Here is a 24,697-nt window from a genome sequence, read left to right as displayed (position 1 = left end):
GTGTGGAAATTACATTGTGCAGGTCGAAAAATACATAGCCTTACCAAATCAAAGAGATCTCTGGTTTGCATCGTTGGATTTCTTGATTTTTTCCACCATTATTGTAAACATGACCATAGGCTTGAAAATGCTATAAAATTTGATTAGCTAGTCTGACCAACCTTTGAGAAAATCAGCGACTTCTTCATGCACAATGATTAATTGGGACACGTAGTAACATTGTATGGTGAAATAATTGTGAAAGTCCCGGATCTGTAAAGATGCATGTTCTTTTTCTTTCTTGATCGTTTAGCTGAAGAAGGAAATCGCTGATGTTGCTGCAGGCAAAGGTGGCGGTAGTGGAGCAGCCGTGACTGGTGGTGGGAAGAGTCCGACAAAAGGTAAATGGACCTCCAGTGAACCAAAGGCGAGGAGGGAAATAAAAATGATGCTAAGTTTGTATTTATTTATTTACTTAAATTCATTAAAACATTAAACCACAAGCGGTTCACTTGGAATCGAGGTCGCCCGTTCTCTCTGGAGGTACGTCGCAAGTTCAAATCTTGCTCTGATCAATTTCTTTGTAGTGTATACAATTTCCCTTTGTTGCTAAATTTATCTTGTGTAGCTTTCAAAATCATTTTAGGACATTACACCCGGACCCACGTCACTCGGTGACTCGGTCAGAGGACACCAAAGTGGTCCAGCAAACAAACGTAAAATTCCCTTGAATGATTCCCGATACTTTCTAGGCTAGGTTTGCACCGTATAATTATGTGCACGCCTGTGTACGTTTCATATACCTAGTGTGGGCATTCCTTGTTTTCGTGTAGTTAAGAAAAACCTGTGAAAAAAACTCATTTTACCCGCACTGAAAACTCTTTCAACCCATAGTTTTTTATGATTCCCTTGAGTGTTTCTCTTGCGACAAATAAACCTAACCCCAAAATGCCTGTAAACCTGTTTTCCAGAGAGGGGGAGACCTAATGTGGACGGGGGCAAGTCCACACAGCGTTTCTGAGAACTGGTTGATGTGGACATCTTTTGTTCGGAAGTCCACACTAATTCATTGCTATAGGCCTACTCGATTTAAAAACACACTAAAAAAATCTCAAAGATGCAGCTGAATACGAAGGGTCTGTACCGGACCGACGGATGTACAAAGCGAAAGTTAACGGATACTTTTAGGGTCAGTAAAAATTAAAATTAATCTGGGATCCAATTTTGTTCATGTCACCGTTTCATCTGATATAAGATTTTGTAAATTCTGCACACATAATCGAATGCCTTCTATCTCCAAGAGTGATTATGTAAAGCAAAGTACATGTACTTGCCAAACCGTAAAAACAGTTTGAAGTCAGTTTTAATGAAACGTGTGTGACTGGTAAATTACACAGGTTATTTGTTAGGTGTCACAACTTTGGACACAAAATTTATTGTTGGCAATTTATCACACCAAAATTTATTGTCGCCAATTTATCACAGATGAAGCAAAATGAAACCAATTTGGATTTTCTCACAGATGCTGAAGTTGAGCCACAACCCTCGACCTCTAGACGCTCCTCCGTGGCCCCCTCACAGCGCAGCAAACCCCCACCAGGACAAGGGGGTGCCCGGAGCAGGGGCCCACCGGGCTCCAAGCTCTCCACCAAGACTCCCCTGAGGACACCCAGACAGAGAGGCCCGTCCATGTTCGTCAAGGAGATGGACGGTACCGGGGATATCCACAGCACACCGGCGATCAACCGATACAGCATCTACTCCGCTTACTGGTAAGTATAATTAACAAGATTCCCCAAGGTAGCCTTGGAAGGAAGAATCGCTGGACTGAGACCCAGGGCCAGGCCCCCCAAGCGTTGGTTGGACAACATCAAACAGAGCTGCCTGGACCTCGACCTACAATCTCCAAAGCATGTAGACTAGCCTACGATATACCCTACTGGAATTCCATGGTGAACCGGCTGCTAGCTCCAAAGATTTCTCAATCCGAGGGAGGACAGCATTAGGCCTAAATGCCAAAAAAAAATTAACAAAAAGAGCCTCGGACGAATCTCATGAAGCAGTAGAAAAGTTTGCTCAGCAGATTTGTGTGCTTAGCATGTATCAGCTTCATACAGGTCACAATAGTGTATGGCTAGTATATGCTGTTTTTGCTAAGCGAATAATTTCAGTGCTAAGCCAATGTCTGTGCATGCAGCTAAATTGACGTGACCCGTGATGATTTCATGACTTTTCTAGAAAGTGAAACGGAGCACCTAAATGAGATCATAATTATGCAGCAAAGAGTAAGCTAACAAGGAGTAAGCTAAGAGTAAGCTACTAATTGGTATTCGCTTAGAGAATGTCGGAGTGTTGCAGGCCCAATTCCATGTAGCTCAAGAATATTAATGCTCACAACTTTTCTGTTGTAGGCATATGAGTAAAAAATAAGACACGAACTACTCACGTGCAATAAAGGCAACAATCATATGAGTATTTTCTGGATAACTTGATTTTGCTCTACAAATTTCTGACCTACTATCTCTTGCCCCATGAATGATGAGCCTTCGTTATCCAATGTCGTTCCATGTAGTATCCATCTGGGCGCACCCTCAGCATTTCACCTTTTTGTTTCTAACAGGTGGATCAAGACCATCAAGAAATGGCGTAAGAATGTCCCGGCTCGGCTGCGACCGAGCCGCCGTACCTCCCAGGCAGGCGTGAGCAGGCGGGCATCGGTAGGCCCCGGTAGCCGCTCCGGTCAACCCTCCAGCGATAGGCAGTCGCTACGCTCCGGTACCATCACCGGACTCGAAGGGTCGGCCAGCGTATTGGAAGGGGATGTTCAATAATTATTAGATCTACAAAGGTGTACGGACCATTTTAATCTCTCCCAGACTTTTTTCATCTTTGGTTGATTTCCAAACTAAAACATTGGTGGCGGACAAGGGCGGGGGGGGGGGGGGCAACAGGGGCCAACCTCCCACCCCCCCCCCCCCAAAAAAACCCCAAGCCCAACATTATATATATTTTAGGTGACATCGCAATAAAGGCAGGCAGTGCGTACACCAACATCTTTTCCTCAAAAAGAAATTGGTTAAAGTTGTCAGAAATTGCCTCAGATCGTACCATAGAGCATCTAGAATCCGAACCCCACGCCGTTATTTTTTTTAGATCCGCTTTTTTGGGGACCAAAGTTGTTTTGGGTCCCCCACAAATTGTGTTCTGGATCCGCCTTTGATGGTGGAGGGTTGTAGTGTGAACCCAATATAAGTTCAGGTATGAAGAAAAGGTATGCAAAAGTAAAGTATGTTCAAATTAATATGGACTTGAAGGATGTTTTACCAGCTTTCTATTGATATATTAATTGCACCCTTGAAATCGATAATGGCGTCTTGTATAGCGCTCATGTCCGTCACGAAGTGACGCTCCTGGCGCTCTATTATTACCCTGGCTTTAGCACGGCTGCCATTACGGGGCTCAAGCATTGAAGGAATTTCTTCCTACCAGGTACCCATTTACTACACCTGGGTAGAGAGGGGCTATCGTAGTAAAGTGCCTTGCCCAAGCGCACAAGCACCATGTTCCCCGTCAGGGTTCAAACCCACGTACCACGGCACACGAGTCGAACACATAATACAGACGCACCAGCGATTTCAAACCTGAACGTAAAATCAAGCTTTATATATACCCTGATCAAGGCTCTTGTATAGGTATTGGTTTTAGTCTGAACCGCAGTCGAGGGTCGCGTACCTGATCTGGAAGGTATAACAGACATATTTGGGGTGTGATCGATGGAAGGTGGGCTACCTTTCAAGAAAAAAATGTGTGCATTTTCATTTTAAAATGTTCTTTTGTCCACTTCACAACACATGCTCTTTCAGGCTGAATCTTTTATAGGGTGCACCCCCTGCATTAAAAATCCCATAGACACTAGTGCTAAATGCCCATACTTCAAAATTCTTTTAAAAATACTCAGAACACTCACAGGTATTTAAGCTGCACAGAAAAAAGGATGATCAAGTGTCATCTTTCATTTTCTTTTCGGGTTTACCATTGACTTTCGAGAAATTCTCTCCCAAAGAAGACGACCCCCATTTTCCCCAAAGCGGAACGGTAGCCATCTTGAAAAACGATCCCTCCACAACATGACAAAATATCGCCACTTTCGAGCCCAATTGTATCCAAAATGCTCAGAATTGGAAGCCCCAAGTCCGGGCAAGAGGTTCATTGCTATATCTCTTCAATTCCCCAACGTTATGGCTCTCAGAACTCTCTAATATAGAATATTTTGAGGGTATAACTTTTATTTACGAGCTCGGCGGATGGATTTAGGCCTATTTACCGGTGTTCACCCTTCAGCCCCGTCAGACGCGCCTGCTTTGTGTATACTTACCATTGCGCCTGCATAGGTGACAATGGATCATTTAAGATGATTTAGAATCTCAGTTTGTTTTGCTTTATATCAGTTTTTCCGTCATCTCGGTGAAGCCAGGTGGTCCGTCGAGGAATTGTTTTGTTTATAAGAGAAATTCTCTTTGATATTATTCCATATATGTTTTTGTGAGTTCAAGCGCCATAAAGAGAATGACAGTTATTAGTAATTTCTGCTGAACAATGAAGAATGCAATCAATTTTAAACTTTTTTTAATGCATCACTTGTATATGAGATACTTTTGATTTCTTAATTCTTTTCGTGTGCATATTCTGTTAGATTCCTCATTGGAATATAGTAAGTGTGTCAGTGTGTTTCTGATAATGATGGGTAAGCCTGTAAATAAAATTGTAGACAAACGCGTTTTGTGTTTGGTAAGAAACGTGTGGAGGTATACGTAAGCTGATTGGAAAATGTGTTGGTATTGTACATGTACGCCCACCTTTAACCGAACGTATCCTCGGACATTCCCGTCAAGTATGCAGACAAAAAGGTTTTCTGCTTGGTAAGACGCGTGGAGGTCCGTAAGCTGATATGAAAAAGTGATATTGTAAATGTACCTTTAACGTATCTTCAGGCATTTCCGTCAAGTATTCCTAAAAATTATTAACGCTCAAAACATGATCCAAGCTTAAAGTTGAAATAAAGAATACAAGTACGTTTATTGATCTGATAGTGTTCAAAATAGCATTGTTATACCTCTCTCTTGCATACTGTATTTTCATTGGCCTAGAACGATCACGTGTTAAGTTTGTAAAAAGTCACGGCACACTACCTTTGGGATATTACGTAAGTGATATCCCACAGTGTGATATGACTTTGTGTGTACGGCATGTACAAGTGAAACGCATGTATTGTTGGTACCCACGCTATTGTCACAGTGTTTTTACACACGAGTGGGAGCAGCGAACTAGCAGACGACCAGCTGTTTCGAGCACGCTATACGTGCATGTGAGTTGACGTTCGATGGTCATTATTGTTGTGTTTACTGCTGTTTGTTTGCGTGATTTTTACATCAAAATCAAAAGAATCAAAGACAGAGGTATAACAAAACAGTTGTTGACTGATATGATGTGGGATAAGACGTTTTGAACACCCTCGGGGCACACGACACCCTCGGCTTCACATCAGTCAACAATTGTTAATTCTCGGTTTTATATAAGACATATCCTCCTTCTCACTTTCATTAAGTTGATGGCTAACTTTACGTAGGAGTTAATAAACACCGCAAGAAGAAAGTTATCGGCTGAGACTGCCATGGTAGCCCAAGTATCTGGTAAGCATTTTAGGGGCAAGTGGTTACACTATACGTTATGGAACGTGGCAAAGATAACTGCGTGTTGTCATTAATCACAAACTGTCCAGCAGTCTTCATATTCCCATGTCTGCTCTTATACGGATCTACATTTCCCGACACACTCGAAGCTGTCCCCCGGCCCGCCACCATGACGTCGGTCTTCTTTGATCCGCTATGGCATTGATGATGTGGTGAGATACAAACAAGTGTGTATAGTATCACATCATCATCATCATCATCTACCACCGCTGCCTTGAGATCGAGCGAGTCGCGGTGGTGCGGCGTGTCCTCAATAAGGCGACGGTTAGACCTCGTCATCTTGCAACCAGTCCCCTCGGTGTAGTGCACACGGAGCGCTGCCTCAGTACTCCAGCGTTGCCGGCCGGCGGGCCGAGGGCCTTCTTGCCCATTCCCCGGGAGACTACCATGATTCCTGACTCATATCGCCATCTCACCCGCGCGGTATTAGCTTATCATACACCAACTCTTTATTATTGTGAAAAGAAACGATGAGATGTTGTTTTGACAGGCTATTTAGCCGCCGGGTGATTAATGGGGGGATAGGTTGAGTGATGCAGGTCTCTTAGGAGTACCGCTCCGTGTGGAATTGGACTCGACTCGACTTGAATTTCTCCACAGAGGCAGGAAGGCATGGTAAGATACACGCACTCTAAAAGAGCAATATATCACAAGAGCTAATAAGGCCCAGTTGGTGGCCATGTGGGTAATGTACTAAAGTGGCGCTCGGCAATGGCCGTGTGTGTTTCTAACGAGTGTGGCAATCAGATTTAGATGTGTCACAGAATTAAACTACTCCATTCGGAACAGAAAACATCATTCATACTTATATCCTACAACTACGTAATTTCTTCCGCATCAAATACTGCCTTGACCGTAAGGCAAATGTCAAGGTACCAATACTAAAAGTCATTTAGTCTGGATTACGTATGACTGCTATCTACGAAAGGGCGCTATCATTTTCAGCTTCCTCGTGGTCATAAACTGCACTGAAAGATTTAATTATCGGCTATCGGGCTTCGTTTGTCTTTAATTAAATAAATTGATACAGACAGCTATAAAAAAATCCTAAGTGTGATTGATCTTGTTTGTGTTCCACTTTCTTAAAATGGCGTCAACACAAATTTCGTGACAGGCTACATTGGCGCTGATCATTTTGTGCATCGCATACACTGTCAACACTTAAAGGGGACCCATCCTGAAATCGCCTAAAATATTATGTTTTAGACTGCTAAATTATCTTATTTAAAAGGTCTGGTTGAAAGGAAACTAACTTTGTCTCACTGTTCCCGAGTGAACAAATGGGGAAAAACCTGTTGTTTACTTCTGACGCGGCAACTGACTTTTCTGAACTAATAACATGTTTATTAGTAGTTGTCATGCGTTATAAGCAGGAACTAGACAATTATTTCTAAAATCCGGTGCAACGTTCTGGAAAATCTGTCTATTAAATGTTACTGTGTTTCTTTAATCGTATACATAAGCACGATCGTGTTTAGGTTGAGTTTTCTCTCATGTTTTCTGTCATCACGAACAGTGTTCTGCGCGGGCAGACAGGGGATTTTCAATGCAATATTTTTTGTACATTGAGCAGTGTTTATGTGAATGTTTCCAACCATGTGACGGAACTCGTGCAAGAGGTACTGAAATCTGGCTTGACCCAGGAGATCGAAGGGATTCACTGTGATAATGGGCGTAGCGAGGGAGGGGGCGCTCCCCCCCCCCCCCCCCCCCCACGGAAAACGAAAAAAATAGGGGGGAAAAGGAAAAAGCGGTGCGAAGCCATATTGCTGTTAATTTGATGGGGGTAGGGCAAATTCTCCCCTGCTCACGCTCGGAAAATTGATAAATTGAGAATATAATGAAAAAATTTAAGGAATTTTTGGGGAAAATTTGCTTCCCCCCCCCGCAAAAAAATATCCTGGCGACGCCCATGACTGTGATATGTGGCCTCGTTATACCACGAACCAAAAGGAAACATTAAAGGTATCGCACACTGAGTGACTTGCAGACGCTTGGTGGCGCCTTACAGCCCCGATAAAAGTGACGCCTTCCAGCAAGCGTGACCCTTCCCACAATTCCATTTCAGTGTACCCTAATTGCCAGTGCAGGGACGTGTAATAGGTTAAGGTGAAAGTGCCAAAGGCCTGATTATGATGTCATCTTGACAGTTTGGAAAAACAACAACCAACTGACTGAATTATAAACAACAAAAATGCGCAGCAGTAAGAGATGAATCATTATTTGCTTAACTGGAACATCAAATTTTATTGAAATGCATCAGTGCAGTTTAAACTTAAAGCGACACGAAATATGCTCCGTCTTTCAAAGGTCGTTGATGATTCAAAATAGAGTAAAAAATGTACACTTCTTTAGGTAGTTTCTGAATTGATAGTAAAATGTTACACTTGCTTTCCTTAATTAAGAAGTTAAACACGTTTTGGTCAAATTTCCAAAGCATAGTATGTGACCTCCAAAGTCGAAGATTCACGGTATAGCGTGCATGTCAATACTTCTGTCGCAAGAAGACATCGCAGCAGGAATTAGTTGCAAAAGCGGGGAATTGATACAAAGTAAATTTAACGAGAATACAAGAAAACAAAATCAACGACTTCGAAATGAGAGATTTGGGCCAATCACAGCAGCTGTAATCGTGAACGAAACATTAACCATATCACAGACTCGCTGGAAAAACACACAGAACAAAGGACACGAGTATAACGACACAAAAGAGCCATTTATCAATGTATCCGCGGCCCTGTTTATAAATAGAGAGGGCAGATAAAAATCGGCAAAATAAACTCGTCTGACAGCCCCACTGTTGCTCTGTCGCCTGTCGTATGCATACACGGCACAAAAAGAAGTACTCACGTTTTTGAAAAAGCCCTCTAATTTACTGCCGTTACAGAGATAAGCTACATAAAAGGGGTTGTATTTAGTTGACAGAAGTGCGCGTGCCTGTTATGAATGGAAGGCTGGCGATATCAAGACAAACTCCACACATGACGAGTGGTGTCGCACAGGTGTGAGGCGTGTGCCACGCGCCGGGCCCTGCTACTGGTCACTGACATTATTTTATTGCCTCTCCATTCTTCATAATAACGTGTTGACATAGTGAGATGGTATCAAATTTATTTCATTTAAAAAAAAAACACCACATATTTTCCACTGCAGATTGGAAACTTTCTGCTGATGCGAGCCACTTGTGTTCTCTGACGGGTGTGATTATCAAGTGTTTTTAGGTGCTGCACTTAGGCTTATACTTCAAAGGTCAAGGGAAATGTTGAGTGAGAGGTCAAGATGAATATCTTAATGACCTCGATATACTTTAGAAAAATGCCTAGGGTCAAAGTTCAAGTTGCCAAGCTGAAAACATTGCTCTGCAATTTTTACGTTGAGCATAAATTGGCTGGGAACCAGTCATAAGTGATATGCATTGCACGCCTTTTCTTGGCTGGTATCCCGTTCTTGCTTAACCCTAACTCCCTAGGGGTGTGCCAAATTATATTGATTCAGGACTGTTAGGGTTAACAACAATTTCTTGTGCAACTTTCTGTGAAACTGTGAAATTGGCCATTCTCTAGGGTAGCCATTTCTAAGAATTTGACAAAAAGTATCGTGTTATTCTTTGGTCAGCGTCAGTGAGATGTGAGGTAAACTGGAAAGGACATGGACTGTGCTGCTTTCATTTCACGAACAATAATCAAAGACATCGCGCGTCAGTCTAAAGCAAAAAATGCTGAGACGTAAATAAAAGGATAAGCAATCCTAATAGAGGAATTCAAAAAACTGGCACTGAAGCCGAGGGCCCCAGTACTGTCTTTTGTTGCGAGGATTAAAAAAAAGAAATTCCTAAATTCATTTGCATACAATGGCTCAGCACTGACAGCCTCGGTTCAGTGGTAATTTGGGATTCGTCAATTGTAAAAAGTAATGTGATTTTGAAGTGAAAATTGAGACTGCTCATGTCCCTTTAGGGCCACCATACACACGTTTCTGCCCTAAATTCACTCTGTGCGTTTCATCTAATTAGCTGAAACACAGTCTTTTATCGCAGAAGGGGAAGCAACTAAAGTAACATATTTCGTTTTAGACAGGACACACCGTGCAAGCAAATTTAATTGTAGGTCTGCATTAATCTACTTTCATTTAGCGTCCCGGCCTCCTAGCCTAGATGATCAGTTACACAGTGTTGATATCGCCGGTAGTGCATGCAATACACTTGGCCATGCAGCAGCGGAGAAATACACGATGATGTATGGTCTGGGGGGAAAAACCAAGAGGAGACGGAAAATCCCACTCGTGGCTGAAGACACAGAGCTACGATGGGACATGATTGATGCTCACACTGTCAATGATGAACGAGTTGATGATTGGACCAGCCACGAACCTGATGGTTATGGGCCCCGCACGCTTCAACTCGTATCGCATTGCCATGTATAGCTAAACTTGATATCCAACCTGAAAATTTCTCTTTTGAACATTTAGCTGTGATTAAACAGAAAAACACACACACTGGAATTTGTATCCTTGTCCAGTCATTTCTTTGTTCTCGTGTACTTAAATTTTAGAGTTTGAAAGTGTAATTTCAAAATGCTCCTATCTTGACCAGAATTAATTTCCTGGGCTGAGATACTTCAATTTGCGACGGATCAACACACCTTGGAAATTCCTAGTTTATGAGTAAAATCCATACATCTATTTCGTGATAACCTTGTGGAGACAAATTGCAATGTATACAATCTTTTGTTCCCTATATTATGCACATGTCTCCATAGGGCACCGTGTACCAGTGCAATGGGTTACGGGAAATTGACCAGGTCACACCCATCTTATTGAAGCTAAAGTGGGGTACTTTTTTGTTTGGAGTTTAACGGGAGAACTTCAGTGGAAACCACACCGAAATTATGTTTCCATCCTAAAGGGTGATTATTCTAGCTGTTTTTTTTGTTTTCCCAATGGTAGCGTGAATCTTATTACAGCTATATCGTTGCTAAAGAATCGTCAAGTGCAACGTAGATACGACGAAAACGCTCTATTCACACTTTATCACGTTGGAAATTGAGAACATGCAGTGTATACACGTACAATGAACGGCTGTGCAATAATTATAAGACCTCTTCATGAACTTGAATTTTTATCAAATTCTAGATATTGTGCAGCCCTTATTGTACAATTCCATGCCATGAATACAGTATGTTTGTGCCTTTTTAGTGGTATGGCTCCCTAGAATGAACAATCTTCAAATAGAATTGCCATTTTTAGCATAAGATAAATTACGAGCTTGTCCAATTAAACATCTCACAAAAATCGGTCGACAAATCTTGAAAGACTAATTTTCAAAAACCGCAATAATGTATATCTATCCAAAAGCAGAAAAAAAATTTAAATTTTTTTTTGGAAAGCCCAAACCAAATCGAATGCTACAAAATGCAGTTTTCTTCCGTTACTCGTAAAATAAGGGGGTTATGTTTTAGGCCTAATGGGTTTTTTTTACAAAAGAAGCGGACATACCATCTTTTTAAAAGTTCAACTTAGCTCAGTTAACGGTGCGAAATTCATTCCCAAAATGACGAAACTTGTAGGTACGGGTCTGCACAGGCCATATTCCTATCGAGTACATGGGTAGCAATACAACTAGCGAGTTAACACTTCGCCCGTGCGCGCTTATTGGGCAGTTGAATTCTTCGCTTCAACTCGCTGCACGCGCTTTATGACGTGACTGGGCAGCACAAACCCGCATCAACTCGAGTACGAATCAATCCACTTTCTTGATTAGCTCTTTCTGTCGCGTCTTTCGCCCCACGATTATTACTTTTGCTAACAAATTAGTCAGCTTTTCACTTTGTGCCATTTTAAGATCTAATCAGGAGCACACGTAAACGGCACTTTTCTCGAGCGGCGCAGGCAGAATTTCGTCCGGGTTCAGCTGAGGAGGCTCGTAAAAAAGTGTTTCTGAAAATATTTCAGCCGAGAAAAAGATTGAAATTTCACAACTTATTTCGACACAGTTTATCACATAAGTTATAATAATAAAGTGGTGCTATTATAGCGCTCTATACCTAAGGTTTCAAAGCGCTTTACAATTATTATCCATGTTTATCAGGAATGAGACCATTCTTCTGCAGCAGCTGGAGATCAGCCCATTCTGGTCTCTACCTTCGTAGGTACCCATTTATACTCCTGGGTGGAGAGAGGCAATTGTAGTAAAGTGTCTTGCCCAAGAACACAAGCACCATGTTTCCCGTCAGGTTTCGAACCCACGTACATCAAAGAGTCGAACCTTACCGCTGGACCACAGCGCCCCAGTTCAAATACATGCACAGATAAAACCTTGTACTGATTCTTAATTAAAACATCTGTTTCGCCGTACTAAATTACTAGCATGCTTTTAGTTAACCCGTTATTTAATTTCTCCGACTAGCAGAATAGAAAACGAATGAAGACATTTCAAAATCCTTAGATCCCAGGAGCACTAGCAACAAAGCGATTAAGCTGGCGTCGATAAGATAAGATTGAATTCAAGTCCTTGGCTGTTGCATCACGTGATGCGTCTCCCTAATGTAAAGCTCGCACCCCTTCGTCATTTCATCGTCGTCATTTCACCGAGGTCTACTCTAAAGCCGCAATCTGTTTGCCGACTAATTTAAAGGATTCTCCGCCGCTCTTACTGTAAACATGACAATGCGTTTATGAACACTTGCTGGAACATACTGGCCTCATAATCTGTGTGTCCGCATAATGGAATTACGTGGCTGTTTTCGCAAGGGATTAAAATCATGACGAGGTTTACTCGACGGGGCCGGCCCAAAGAAAGTGCCAGCGCATTTTTGCTCAAACATAGCGCTAGGTTTCACAATGGACGGTATGCTGGAAATAATTCGCAAAACAATTATCGAAGTCTCGATCCCCTTTTTCGGTGTCCCTTTGAGTTTTTCTAAGTCTATAGACTCGTGAGCTCGATTGTATACACCAGATGCGAGAGTTAAGGCTCGCTGGCTGTTGTTATAATACATGTAAATCTATATTCATTGTGTTGAAACAACGCTTGGAGTTGTTTTTGGTTGAACAGTTGGATATTCGCACAGTTTCCAAAAGGAGCCAAAGTTGACCAACTTGGGCCCTGAATGCCTGGACGGGTCACACCGTCAGCTGCACTTGTTTTTCTAGAAGGGCGGGGAAAAACAACAAAGGCCTTCACACAAGGCAAATACGGGCGGAAAATGTGAAACGATGCAGGGGCATCTTAGGGGAGGGACTGCGGCTACTTTGCGTGACCTACTACCTAGTGCCACTGGGGCATGACTTACCTGCTTCACCTGACAACAGCTGTGATGAGTGGTGGATGGAACCAAAGAGCAAGGTGTGGTCCTTTCTCTATAATGGAACTGGAAGTACATGTGACAGAAAAGTTTGAAACTCTCAAGGGAAAGTTTGGGCAGTGATAGTCGTTATTTTGCAGAGTTGTATCTGGCTCCATGTTTGTAGACCAGTCTCTCTATGGTCCATCACACTTTAATCCCAAGTCAAATCACAAGTCAAGTAATAAGTAACTTGCCAAGTACCAAGGAATGAAAAATGACAAAGGTTTCTTCAAAGTTCATTTTGAATTGCTATTCACTTGACTAGGACCTTAAGATTGAATATAAGCTGTATAGGCCTACTTCACTTCGAATCTCACCGTGGGCCGACTTGTCGATAGGTCGTTAGTCCCTGCCCGAATCGCTTTTTGGGATTTTAGTAAATGGGGTTTCTCTTACCCCTTAAAATTTCCTTCTCTCTGCATTGACTTCTTCTTTTCTGGTTTCTTCTTTTTCCGAGCTTATAGGAGGGGACATTTGAGCATGAGGGAAGGAAGAGATTTGAGGAACCGTTAAACTTCCCAACAAACATAAGACTAAACTGATCGTTTAACTGGAACGTTTAAATCAACCCATCACGAAGAGATAGAGTGTTGCATTTCTTGGCCCCAGTTTCTGTCATTGTGTGTGATTTATATTCGGTATCATTGTATCTGGCGAACAATTAGCCCTCCTTTATTTTACACGTGTTTGGCGTAGGCGTTACTAACGACCCTTTGCTCACACACGCAGGCCTGATAAGGTTTTACACTTTGACCAGTTGGGGGGGGGGGGGCGGAGAGACAAGCAAGAGAGAAGTGACGTCTGTCTGCGACCAAAAAAAAAAAACTCGACATGCAAATTAACCTCGTTGAAGCCACCAATCGGATTATAGTTGTGACGTCAGGCTAGCGCGACGCCGACCAATCATGACTTTGGATTGGGCGCCGCGGTGTTGAGATGGGAGTGGTGTGTGTTTGTATGGTTAAAAAAAAAAGGACTGAACACACTTTCTTCTCTGCGGGAGAAAAAAACTGCTGTCAGTACGGCAGGTGCTTGGCCTAGTTTCGGATATAAAAACCCGAATGGGGCTTCCAGGACTATGCACTTTTGCAAGCAGCAGCGGTAGTTAGTTGCACCGACTGTGTCTGTTATATCTTCCTCCGGACTAAGGCGCTACTGTATATACATCCGGCCTCATGGGCGTTTGAGAAAGTAAGTTTACTCATTTTCAATCAGTCTTTCTAAAAAAAATTGGTTTGACTATAAATTTCTAATTTTAAAAGCTCTTCAATCTGCACTCTTTCAGTTCAGTTCAGTTCAGTTCAGTTCAGTTCAGTTCAGTTCAGTTCAGTTCAGTTCAGTTCAGTTCAGTTCAGTTCAGTTCAGTTCAGTTCAGTTCAGTTCAGTTCAGTTCAGTTCAGTTCAGTTCAGTTCAGTTCAGTTCAGTTCAGTTCAGTTCAGTTCAGTACAGTTCAGTTCATTTATTTCCACAATGTTCACAACTAAATCAAAGTATCACAATATGTTCATGTTAAACAGAGGAACTCCTGAAAACAAATTTATTAATATCGAAAAAGTAAAGATGCGGCCTGCGGAAATGACAAATACCATTATTTTTCCCCAGAGACAAAAATCGCAAGAATTTGATATTATTGCGTATGCTTTTATCAAAGGATCATTTCTGGGGTCACGTGTCAAGGAAAATAATACTTGAAACATGTTCGGGCAATTATGAAAGATGAGTCAAACGGGACCAGGGTGTTAGCCACGGTCATATTTCGTCAAACATTTTTGATCAATTTCGTCTGTAAATTTGTCCAAAACCGAGTGCACTTTGTAATAAGAATATAGGCCTAGTTGACAATGCATCACTAGCGAAAGTCGCTGGGCAAAGATGTGTTTTTCTGTAATGAATGTATGGACATGTGAATTCACTTGATTGAGCAGTATTATTGTTTTTGCTCTGTATGTCTGTGTCACGCGTTCCATTGCACCAATCGTCCGCGTTTAAACGGAAATATATTTGAAGGCAAAAATCCTTCCAAGTACACTTCATACCAAAATTGAATGCCAAGAGATAAACCAGGATAGTTTTCTTTGAATCAAACTCGAACAGCATAACCGTATCTATCGTTTAAATTTCGTCACTGCTTTCCTGAAAATATAGGACCATTTTTTATGACTGGGATCGTTTGCAATTATCCACAAATAGAAATTAATTCATAAGCCTATATAAATATCGAAATTGAAATTTGGAAAACAATAGCTAGGGTCTGTTGCAAAGAAACTCTTCGTCGATTACGCATGCTCTGAGAAACTTGATTTCTGCCAACATAAAGCCTTTATAGAAAACACTAATTTAGACTTATACAGCGCGAGTAAAAAAAAAGATAAACCCAAATGTCGGGACCATTGTGTTAGTGAAGTTCTGCATGTAGCACTTTTAAATCTAGGATATGAAAGCCCAATTCATAAGCTTTCTTTTAGTACAAGAATCATACAAATCACTCATGTACTTTCCAATTTACGGAATTTTAAACACAACCATCGTTTGAAAGTTCTGTCCACGGATCACAAGAAGGTGTTTCTTTCAGCAAAACGAAAACACTTCATATACAAATGTGTGTGAATTTTTTGCGTTTTGCTGAAAGAACGCACACCTTTTGTGTGATCCGTGGACAGAACTTAAAAACGGTGGTTGTGTTTAAAATTCCGTAACTTGAAAAGTACATAAGTGTTTTAAATGATTCTTGTACTAAAAGAAAGCTTATGATGGGGCTTTTATGTCCTAGATTTTGAACGTGCTACATGCAAAACTTCACTAAAACAATAGTCCCGACATTTGGGTTTCGCTTTCGGACTCACCCTGTACGGCCGGAATCCGTGGTTCATCATGTGAATCAGGCGCGAATGGGAAGTTGAAAGTGTTTTTAAATTGTGCCATATGACAGAATTTATTTTTGGTTAAAAGTGAAGACATAACTTAGTGATATTCGCCTTTTTCTTGAAGATACATAGGGCTGCTTCTTTATCAGGTCAAATTGACACCTAAGGGTTATCTTTTAGACTGAGTGTTGTGTTAAGTGAATACAAAACGATCTTAGAAATACAAATTAGATAATAATATTATATGGCATGCTTAAAACTGCTCACCAGTTGGAGTTACCTACAAAATATGAAGCTTAAAGTTTGAGAGACACTGATGTCTCCATCTCAGTAGGCTTTTTTATCAAAAGCAAGATTCTATCATGGAGAAAGAGTTCCTAAGGATCGCGAATAAGTACCTCCAAAGTGTTGTTAAATTTACAACAACAAAAATGAGAAGCCATGGTCCAGAATGTACATAGAACAATTTGCGGTCATCACTTCCGATCATACAATTAATGTGTTGGAGTTTCGTTTAATGCAAAAGTGCATGGCGATTTAAAAAATATAATTTAGTTTCGATTGTTTCGTGTCTTACAACAGTATGGCAGTTTGCTGTACACCGTTAAACTGGGAGTCTCAAAAACACATCTACAGTGAAAATCAATCCTTATAGTTTCCTTATAATAGCAAGTGATATAATTTTAGTGAATTGAAATGTGACGCCGAGTATCAAGCTATATCATTCGCTCTCTGTTAATAAGCACGATTAATCTGCTTTCAGGTTTTGTCATGTCACTGATATTGCTGCTGAGATCCTCTTCACATTATATAGAATGCGCAAATAAGAAAGCCTAGTGAAGTCCATTTCAACATTTCTGCTAATACAGGTCGTCGCCACAAATCGCCGCAGACATAAAAACGCGGCACAGTCTAAATGTATAAGTCAACTTTATTCTGATAGATCCTGATAGATCCATTAGACGTTCCATGTATGAGTTGGCCTGTAAAACTCTGGTCACATAGTACGCAAAATGCTTTCCCGGCATATAATGCATTTCATTTTGAAATGGAATATTTTCTGTCGCTGCAGTGTAATAACTGCACGACAGTTGCCACCATTATAGCCTGGATGGAGACATTTCTAAATTGTGGCATACCGTTAGTCTTCATGCAGTAAAAAAAAAAGGTATTCGTTCTTTTGGCTACAGAATGCAATGGCAGGTGAGTTGGTTCCCTGCGAGCTCATATCTCTATCCCTATTTCTTCCGATAATGTGAATAAAGAACAATTTCTTTTGTGAAATGCAAATATTAGGTATATTTTTATATCAAAGAACAAGAGTACGTGTAGACTATTAAATGTTAAGCGTCCTTTATCTTTCACACACGTCCAACTGTCGTTTGTCATAAAATGGTTTTAATTGAAATATTGTTCGAGATTCGCCACACGCGCTGCTCCGTGTTGGCTAAACGACATGCATGTGATTCCAACTGTTAAAGCTTTCGATTTCCACCGACATGTATCTGTTTTATATGCTGTACTTAAAAGATCTATTTAGGTTTTCAATAGAAAAATCGCATTTGATCTGGCATTTATCAGCTTGGTACGACTGAAAATGGGTCCAAATTACTGTATTTTTAGTCGGGATTTGACTTGATTTCGACAGTGAATGTGAATCTATAGTCGACTACTATATACAGTGTGATTCAACAAGAAAGTGACCTAGATTAATGATTGTTTTTGCTTAACAAAAGCTTTTCAAATTTGATACAACAATGAAGTATGTCTTAAAAGAGCATGTTCTTCCACTTATCTGGAAAAAAATACAGATATTGGTCCATGCTATCAGACGTTACGAAAGTCCCCCTCCAATCCTTTTTTGTCTAACTAAAAAAACTACTGAGCACCTCTCACTCAAATAACGACTACTGAGTACAGAAATTCCTTATAGCAATCCAGCCATACTCTTTATTTGGCCCACAACAGTGATAACGTGTACGAATTTATGCAATTTATAACAAATGATACCGAAGACAGTTGTACTTTACAAAAGTACATTACATAAATTACATACTTTTGTACATAATATCACTGTTTTGAGCAAAATAAAGAGCATGGCTGGATTGCTAAGGAATTTCTGCACTGATCAGTCGTAATTTGAGCAAGATGTGCCCGGTAGTTTTTGAGTTAGACAAAAGAATATTAAGGGGGATTTTCTTTTTTGGTTGAGTATAGGTACCCTTGATCATCGCTAGAACGTTGCATCGTATACACGACCGAAGCTTCATCAGCATAACAGCACTTCATGCCGTTAAACGCTGCCATTTTGGCCTGGGTCGTGACTCCGACATTATAGCACCACTTATACCATCGCGTTGTTAAAAAAATAGTTAAATCAAAGTAAAAATAAAGTATATATCGTTAGCTTATTCGTGTCATTTTCATCTGAATAACAAAAGATTGTTCTCTCCCCGTGCCATTTTTTAGTTTCATCCTGAAAAAAAAATAAGTTTAATTTTTAAATTGTTATTTTTCTATGATGACACACCGAACAAAACAAATCCGCCAACGTTTAGTTGTGGAATATTTGATTGCACATGATATGAATTGTCCGCGGCCCTACAGTTATTGAGTCGTATCTTTGTGAGATATGGGCGCAGAGAAACGCGAAATAAAAGAGGGGTTTTTTTTATTAAAGGGTTGAACATTTCAAAGGTAGAATAAGTAGATTTTTCTGTTTAAATAAAACATACAAATTAAAAATTCGTGAGGAGAAAAAAGTCGACGATGTTGGAGAGCATCTTAGGCCTAGAGCAACTTTAACTTTTACTATTTGTATAGTGCATAAACATATTAACTTCCAAAAACCACCCAAGCGACGGGCTCTCGACCAATAGGAATGGGTAAACTGTCTTACATTTGGTAGGCCTATATGAAATCAATGAAATGGGTTGTAAGTAATCAATGAAAATTGTTGTATTAAGGCAAATGATGTATATTATAAATATGGTAACAGCGTAAGCAAAAATTAAAAGTAATGTAAGACCGCTTACTCCAGACCGAAAGTATTTTTGCATTTTTTTCGTCCAATTGACCCCGCATTCCTCTGGAAAAAAACTTCCAAAGAAATCTATAGGCTTGCATAACTTATCAGGCTACTTCGTTCGTGGTCTGGTGTTTGACAAGCGCCCTATAAAATCCTACAAAAGAAAGCATGAAAGCAAGAAATCACACGTGTCCTTTCAGTTTAACAAACAGGAATGGAGGAATTTCAAATTGGCACTGAAGCCGAAGGCCTTAGTGCTGTCTTTTGTTGAGAGGATTAAAACAAGAAAATGTCCTTAATTCAAAGAATGGCTCAGCACTGAGAACCTCGATTTTAGAGTACTGGTTTGAAATTCGTCTATTGAGTACTTCGGAGTTTGTCCCAATTCAGGTTCATCCGTTGTTTTCCCAGCCCCCCCCCCCCCCCCCCCCCCTCCCGGCCCCTCCGCCGTGGGGAACAAACTATGAAAATGGTATTTTATGCATTGATAAACTGTAACCCTCGCCTATAGATCAACCCACAAGTTAACCAAAATGTGTGGTTTCTGTCTCCAATAATGCCGAAACTACGGTGCTCCTTCTTTGCGACGTATTTAACAAAAACGATAAACATTCTTCCAACCGTTGGCTCACACCTCACGTTAATACAAGCAAATTTGACGTCACAAAAGACCGCAGCGAAATTCGCCGAAGTTGAAAATGTGTCCAACGAATATTTTGCCGTGAGCCCGTGACGTCACTAATCATCCGCGTTCACTTATCACGCCGAGATGAACCGGTCTTTACCTATTCTTCATCTAACTTCCAATGTTAAAGAGGAAATTAATTCTCATTACATGAGTTTGTCTTATGAAAGGCATTTCAAGAAGAAAGGGTTCAAGGGTATATAGCTTTTTACGAGGGAAACTGCTAACTGATGTCCTGCCGTAAACTACATGTAATGAATTTGGTTGAAAGGCATTTTTTTTCAAGCGAGAAGGATTCACAGGAAGTTTTCTCACGAATAAGATAAAGATTTACGGTAGCACCATGTGATAAATCTCTTTTGTGAGTTTGTGAGGTTCTGAAAGGATCCGGGGGAAACTCAACGTTTCGGACAGTATGCTCTGCCCGTCGTCAGGAGACACGAAGGGGGAAAATGGTACTTTGTATTACCTAACGTAAACTAATATGCATACGTAGGCCATATTCAAGCCTACTGAAATGACACCGTCGTGATTGATAATTTGGTATCGGCTGTATGCACCACACCCCCTAAACACTACCAGTGTCGGCTGAGGTACAATGAATTCAAAAGTTTTGCAAGCAGATATATAGGGTATAAATTGCAAGCTATACTTTTGTCAAAAGCGCGCCCCAAGGTTTGGCACATCGGCGAATGCCACATATGGCTCTTTGGTATACCATTGCTTGTTGTGGATCATGATAGCTTTAAACCTGTGTCCGTATAAAGAACACAAGTGTGCAGTATCAATGCTAAGTGTAAATGTGTCGAGCGGAGGAAACAAAAATCGCTAATGGACTTGCTCTTGTACTTTTTTCTTATTCAATCATGATTCTTGCCAAGACAAAGGTGGCGTACAGATCGTTAAGCTGCAGCCATTATCAGGGGACACAAGAACACACGCACGCGGGCTGGCAAGAAAAAGTGCAGTCCATGCTATAAATTGCTTCACAGATATACACCCGGGACACTCCAGATCCTAGTTGACTTCGTCTGGCAATTTAATGCCCTCGTGTGAGTGCGTTGCTCAAGCACGATCGATGTATACACACTCCCTCCCCATAAAATGAAATAAAAAAGCGAGTCCGGACAGTGAGAGTAAGTGCCAAGGTGTTATGATCTTTTCTGATACTTGACTTCATAAATAGAAAGCTGGTGGTGGCAGGCTGTAATTAGCTTCTTGGTTGAGAGATTTCTCCCCCAATCCTTACGGCTTGAGTATCCAACAGCGGGCCTCCTAAATAGATCTGTTCGCCTAAACCATCGACAACCCTCCACTTAGGGTAGGCTATTCACGATTCCCTGCGATCTATAGCTACAATAATAAACCCCGCCAAGTTTAGGGGGGAAGGTAGAGCATTAATATCTACTTGTCCTTTTTGACTAAAACCAGAGTGATATATGGGCCTGGCTTGACGTTAATTCGTTTGCAGATGGTGTTTGCACAGTTCTCCACACTGGCCGGGGCTAGAAGGGTTGGGTGATGCCGTTTTCCATTAATATTTCGCCCGCCTCGCTTGGTACGGTGGCCAGCAACCAGCGAGGCGGGTCGTTGACAAGCTGCCAAGTTCAATTGCACCCCGAGTCCAGGCTACACACAATCACCCACGACGGTGGATATAAACGGCGCTGCTTATACACATCAACACCTCGGTTTCACATTATATACATAAAATTCATCATACTAGGCCGATCATGAAACAAAGAAACATTACCGAGCCTGGGAGAACATATACAAACAGACACGACAATGTGAAATCTGCATTTCATTGCACTACCGATTCCTATATTTACAGTGAAACGAATGAAATTTGGAATGTGAATACACGTATTTTTTTCAGAGGGATCACTCAGTCATAAAAAAGTATGTTTACACATCTTTTGGTCATTCCCCCCAACAAATCATAAATACGGGTCAAATTTGAATTTGCAACCTTCTTTTGCAATTTCATCTCCCGAACAATTTATTTTATTTAAACCTGCAAATTTGTTTGAAACAGTAACAAACTTGCATTTTGTGTTTGGACTTAAACTAGATGAAACCACTAAATTATAGAAAATTAATGTATAAGAATTAAACCGTCCAAAGCTCTGTTAATAGTTTATAAGAAAACAATCTCCAAATATTGTGCACACGTAACGCAAAGAACCTGTAATTCAAGCACAATTAAATATACCCAGGGTTTTTTTCCCCCTGTAAACTCACTAAAATAAAGCTTGAATTCTGTACTGGAATAATATACTGTGGGGGAATTGACATTTCCCATTTAGCGTCCAAAGTTCAGGCCCGGTAGCTTGCTTGGCAGAAAATGTCGCCAGTCAAATGACTCGTATCGCCTCGCCGAGGCCTGGTGGAACCGACCGCCATGCTCGCATCATTACCCTCATCAAACAGTAGCCCTTACCTCCGTCTTATTTTGATATGATGACGGTAAACGATACACACACTACTTCATGACTCGTTCACCGTCGAGCATGTCTTTCCTGCTCGGTCTCTGTGTGTGTATATTATACATCATAACTACTGCTTGGATTTGTCTTGGCAGTAATCCGAGCAAGACTTGATGCATGACCAACGGTAATATTTCATACTTTACGGCGACATTGGATCGAGAAACGAAAACCCATATCGGATCAAAATTAGTCGCGTCAGTCAGTGCTGTTATAAGGACTTCGAACTGATCGAGCATTATAGGTTTTCGATTTTTAGGTAATGCTCTCTCTGATTTGTTCTAGACTCTATGTTGGTTATCGGACTTATTCTTGGATTGCATTGTGATTAGAATAATGTCCTGGTATGACCGAGCATGAAACACTTTGGAGATATTTATGATTGCAGAGAATGTCATTAGCGTGCAGTTACTAAGGAGACAGCGAGGCTAGAGCGTGCAATGGACGGTTGGTGAACCTCATTTGTATTGTATACGTTTCTCATATTTCTCTCTTGTTTCCAAACCTTGCAGGTTAATGAATCTAGATTTTCGTCAACCTCCCGCATCTCAGATACTCTCTGAAGGTCGACAGAGTTTTGAAAGTCTACTAGTGTGCTGACAAAGTGGTTAATCTTCGAAACCAACGGCGACATGATGGCCACTGAAATGGCAGTGGGTTTCGGCCATCAGGGCATGACGGTAGTCAACTTCGGCCATAACTTCCCGCTACATCAGCACCATCAGATAGACGGGTATGATTACTACACCCATCAGCCGGCCAGGAGCTACCAAGATCACGTGATGGTGGCACAACACAACCAACACCACGATGAGGTGGATGAGGAGGACATAGAAGATGAAGATATCGATGAGGAGGAGGAAGAGGAGGAGAGCGAGAATGAGTCCATGTACACCTCGGCCGACATGGACTCGGAGGTCGCCAGCGAGGATCTAGCGGAGCCCGAGCCCAACGTTGCCGAGCAGCTCCTGGAGTTCGCCCAGGCCGTCAATCGAGACATCCAGAAGTACTTTGGCCGGAAGAAGAGTGCGCACGAACCCGACTCGTCGGTGGGGACTGTGTACGAGGACCGCTTCGCCTCGGGCAAGTCGGGACGGGAGCTGTACTACGCCGACCTGCTGAGGGTGGCTCAAAATGGCGACGCGGCCGAACCGTACAGCACGGGACGCGGGAGGAGGACTGATGCTTCCATATCGCCTCGTGCATCTACATCATCCGCATCATCAGCAGCGGAAAACGCAGATGTGATCAACGCGAACTATTCCTGTCAGAAAGGGCTGGGGCCCTTGAAGGAGCTGTTTGATTTTGCCATCGGGGGCTGCATGGACAGCATCAGTAATGACCGCCGGGACGGCCACTGGCAATCTCAGGACTCCTCCTCCTCCCAAAAATGCTTCCCGACGTTACCATGGAGAAAGCGGGCCCTGCCCAGTAGCTTCTTCGTGGAGCCTGGTTCCCGTGGTCAGCCCCGTAATGGCTCTGTTGGCTACGGCTCGCATGTGACCATGATACCAGAACACGAGACACCAGACTTCAGTGACCTTGTTGCCAACTTCACCTCCGATTATGACAACCAGCTAACAGCTACAACTGTTAGCCATTGAGACAGGACACATAATGATGCGTCAATTAAAGAAAAACACCACGCCATTCTTTCAAAGTACTTAAATTCCAGACGCCATTATTGCATGGTACAATTTAATATAGGGGAAAAAACTGTCTAATAAGTTAGCCCACCATTCTGTTTCTGATCACGATATAGATGTGAGTTGTGGGAAGGGCCAGGATTGGCCTTTCCCTGTGCCCTTTTGTCTACGAATTCCCATTGTTAATAAATCTTTAGATAAACTGAACGACGAATAAGCTGATTAAGCTGTGTAGGCCTACACCGTTCAGTACAATGAATTTATTATGTGCATTTTAGCGACCTCATCTTAACGAAAGCCTATGCTTGTTTACTGCCTGCAGAGCCTCCCAGTACTTTGCAAAACGCAGTTTCCATGAAATTAATTATTTCTGTTAAATTTTCCGATTGAATACCAACGCTAAAATTTCCTAGAATGTAAATCCATTATAATTATCGTTTCCATAGCCTACTGTAAGCGAAAATGTCTTGCTCTTCTGAAACATCAAATGCACATAGGCGTCGCCAGAATTTTTTTCGGGGGGGGGGGGGAAGCACATTTTCTTCCCGAAATCCCTGTAAAAAAAACTTTCCAGCATATTCTCGATTTATCATTTTTCGAGTATGGGCAGGGACATTTGCCCCCCCCCCCCCAACCCATTAAATTAATAGCAATATGACTTTGAGCATCTTTTTCTTTTTTCACCTTTTTTTCCCCTCCTTTTTTCCTCTCCTTTTTTTTTGGCTTTTCCATGGGGGAGCGCCCCCCTCCTTGCCCCCCTCCCTCGCGACGCCCATGCAAATGCACCGTAAAAGTCATAAAGATTTTTTGTCTTTATATTGAACTGAGAGATGACAATACTATTTAAAGATGAGGAATTATTCAAAAAGTCAGTATTTAAGAATAACAAGTGGGTGAAGAACTGAATAAAAA

General features: G+C 41.6%; 2 protein-coding genes across 10 annotated transcripts in view; both read left to right on the top strand.

Annotated features, from left to right (window-relative positions):
• Positions 1–2,906, top strand: part of LOC119734354 (golgin subfamily A member 6-like protein 22) — a 58,575-nt gene extending 55,669 nt beyond the window's left edge. For all 9 annotated transcript variants that reach the window (XM_038207816.1, XM_038207815.1, XM_038207814.1 and 6 more), the window contains 3 exons: positions 293–380; positions 1,502–1,751; positions 2,600–2,906. In XM_038207816.1, coding sequence (XP_038063744.1) covers positions 293–380; positions 1,502–1,751; positions 2,600–2,810 — 549 coding nt within the window. In that variant the 3' untranslated portion in view covers positions 2,811–2,906. The remainder of the gene's footprint in view (positions 1–292; positions 381–1,501; positions 1,752–2,599) is intronic.
• An 11,150-nt stretch (positions 2,907–14,056) lies between these two features.
• LOC119734622 (protein PERCC1-like) lies at positions 14,057–24,224 on the top strand. Its single transcript, XM_038208157.1, has 2 exons — positions 14,057–14,263; positions 22,652–24,224. The coding sequence occupies exon 2, from the start codon at positions 22,772–22,774 to the stop codon at positions 23,741–23,743; it is 972 nt and encodes a 323-aa protein (XP_038064085.1). The 5' UTR covers positions 14,057–14,263; positions 22,652–22,771; the 3' UTR covers positions 23,744–24,224.
• Positions 24,225–24,697: the final 473 nt, after the last annotated feature.

Source organism: Patiria miniata, unplaced genomic scaffold (genome assembly GCF_015706575.1).
Source record: "Patiria miniata isolate m_02_andy unplaced genomic scaffold, ASM1570657v1 HiC_scaffold_27, whole genome shotgun sequence".
Lineage (NCBI taxonomy): Eukaryota > Metazoa > Echinodermata > Asteroidea > Valvatida > Asterinidae > Patiria > Patiria miniata.
The sequence above is the reverse complement of the archived record's forward strand: the minus strand, read 5'-3'. Positions and strand labels throughout refer to the sequence as shown.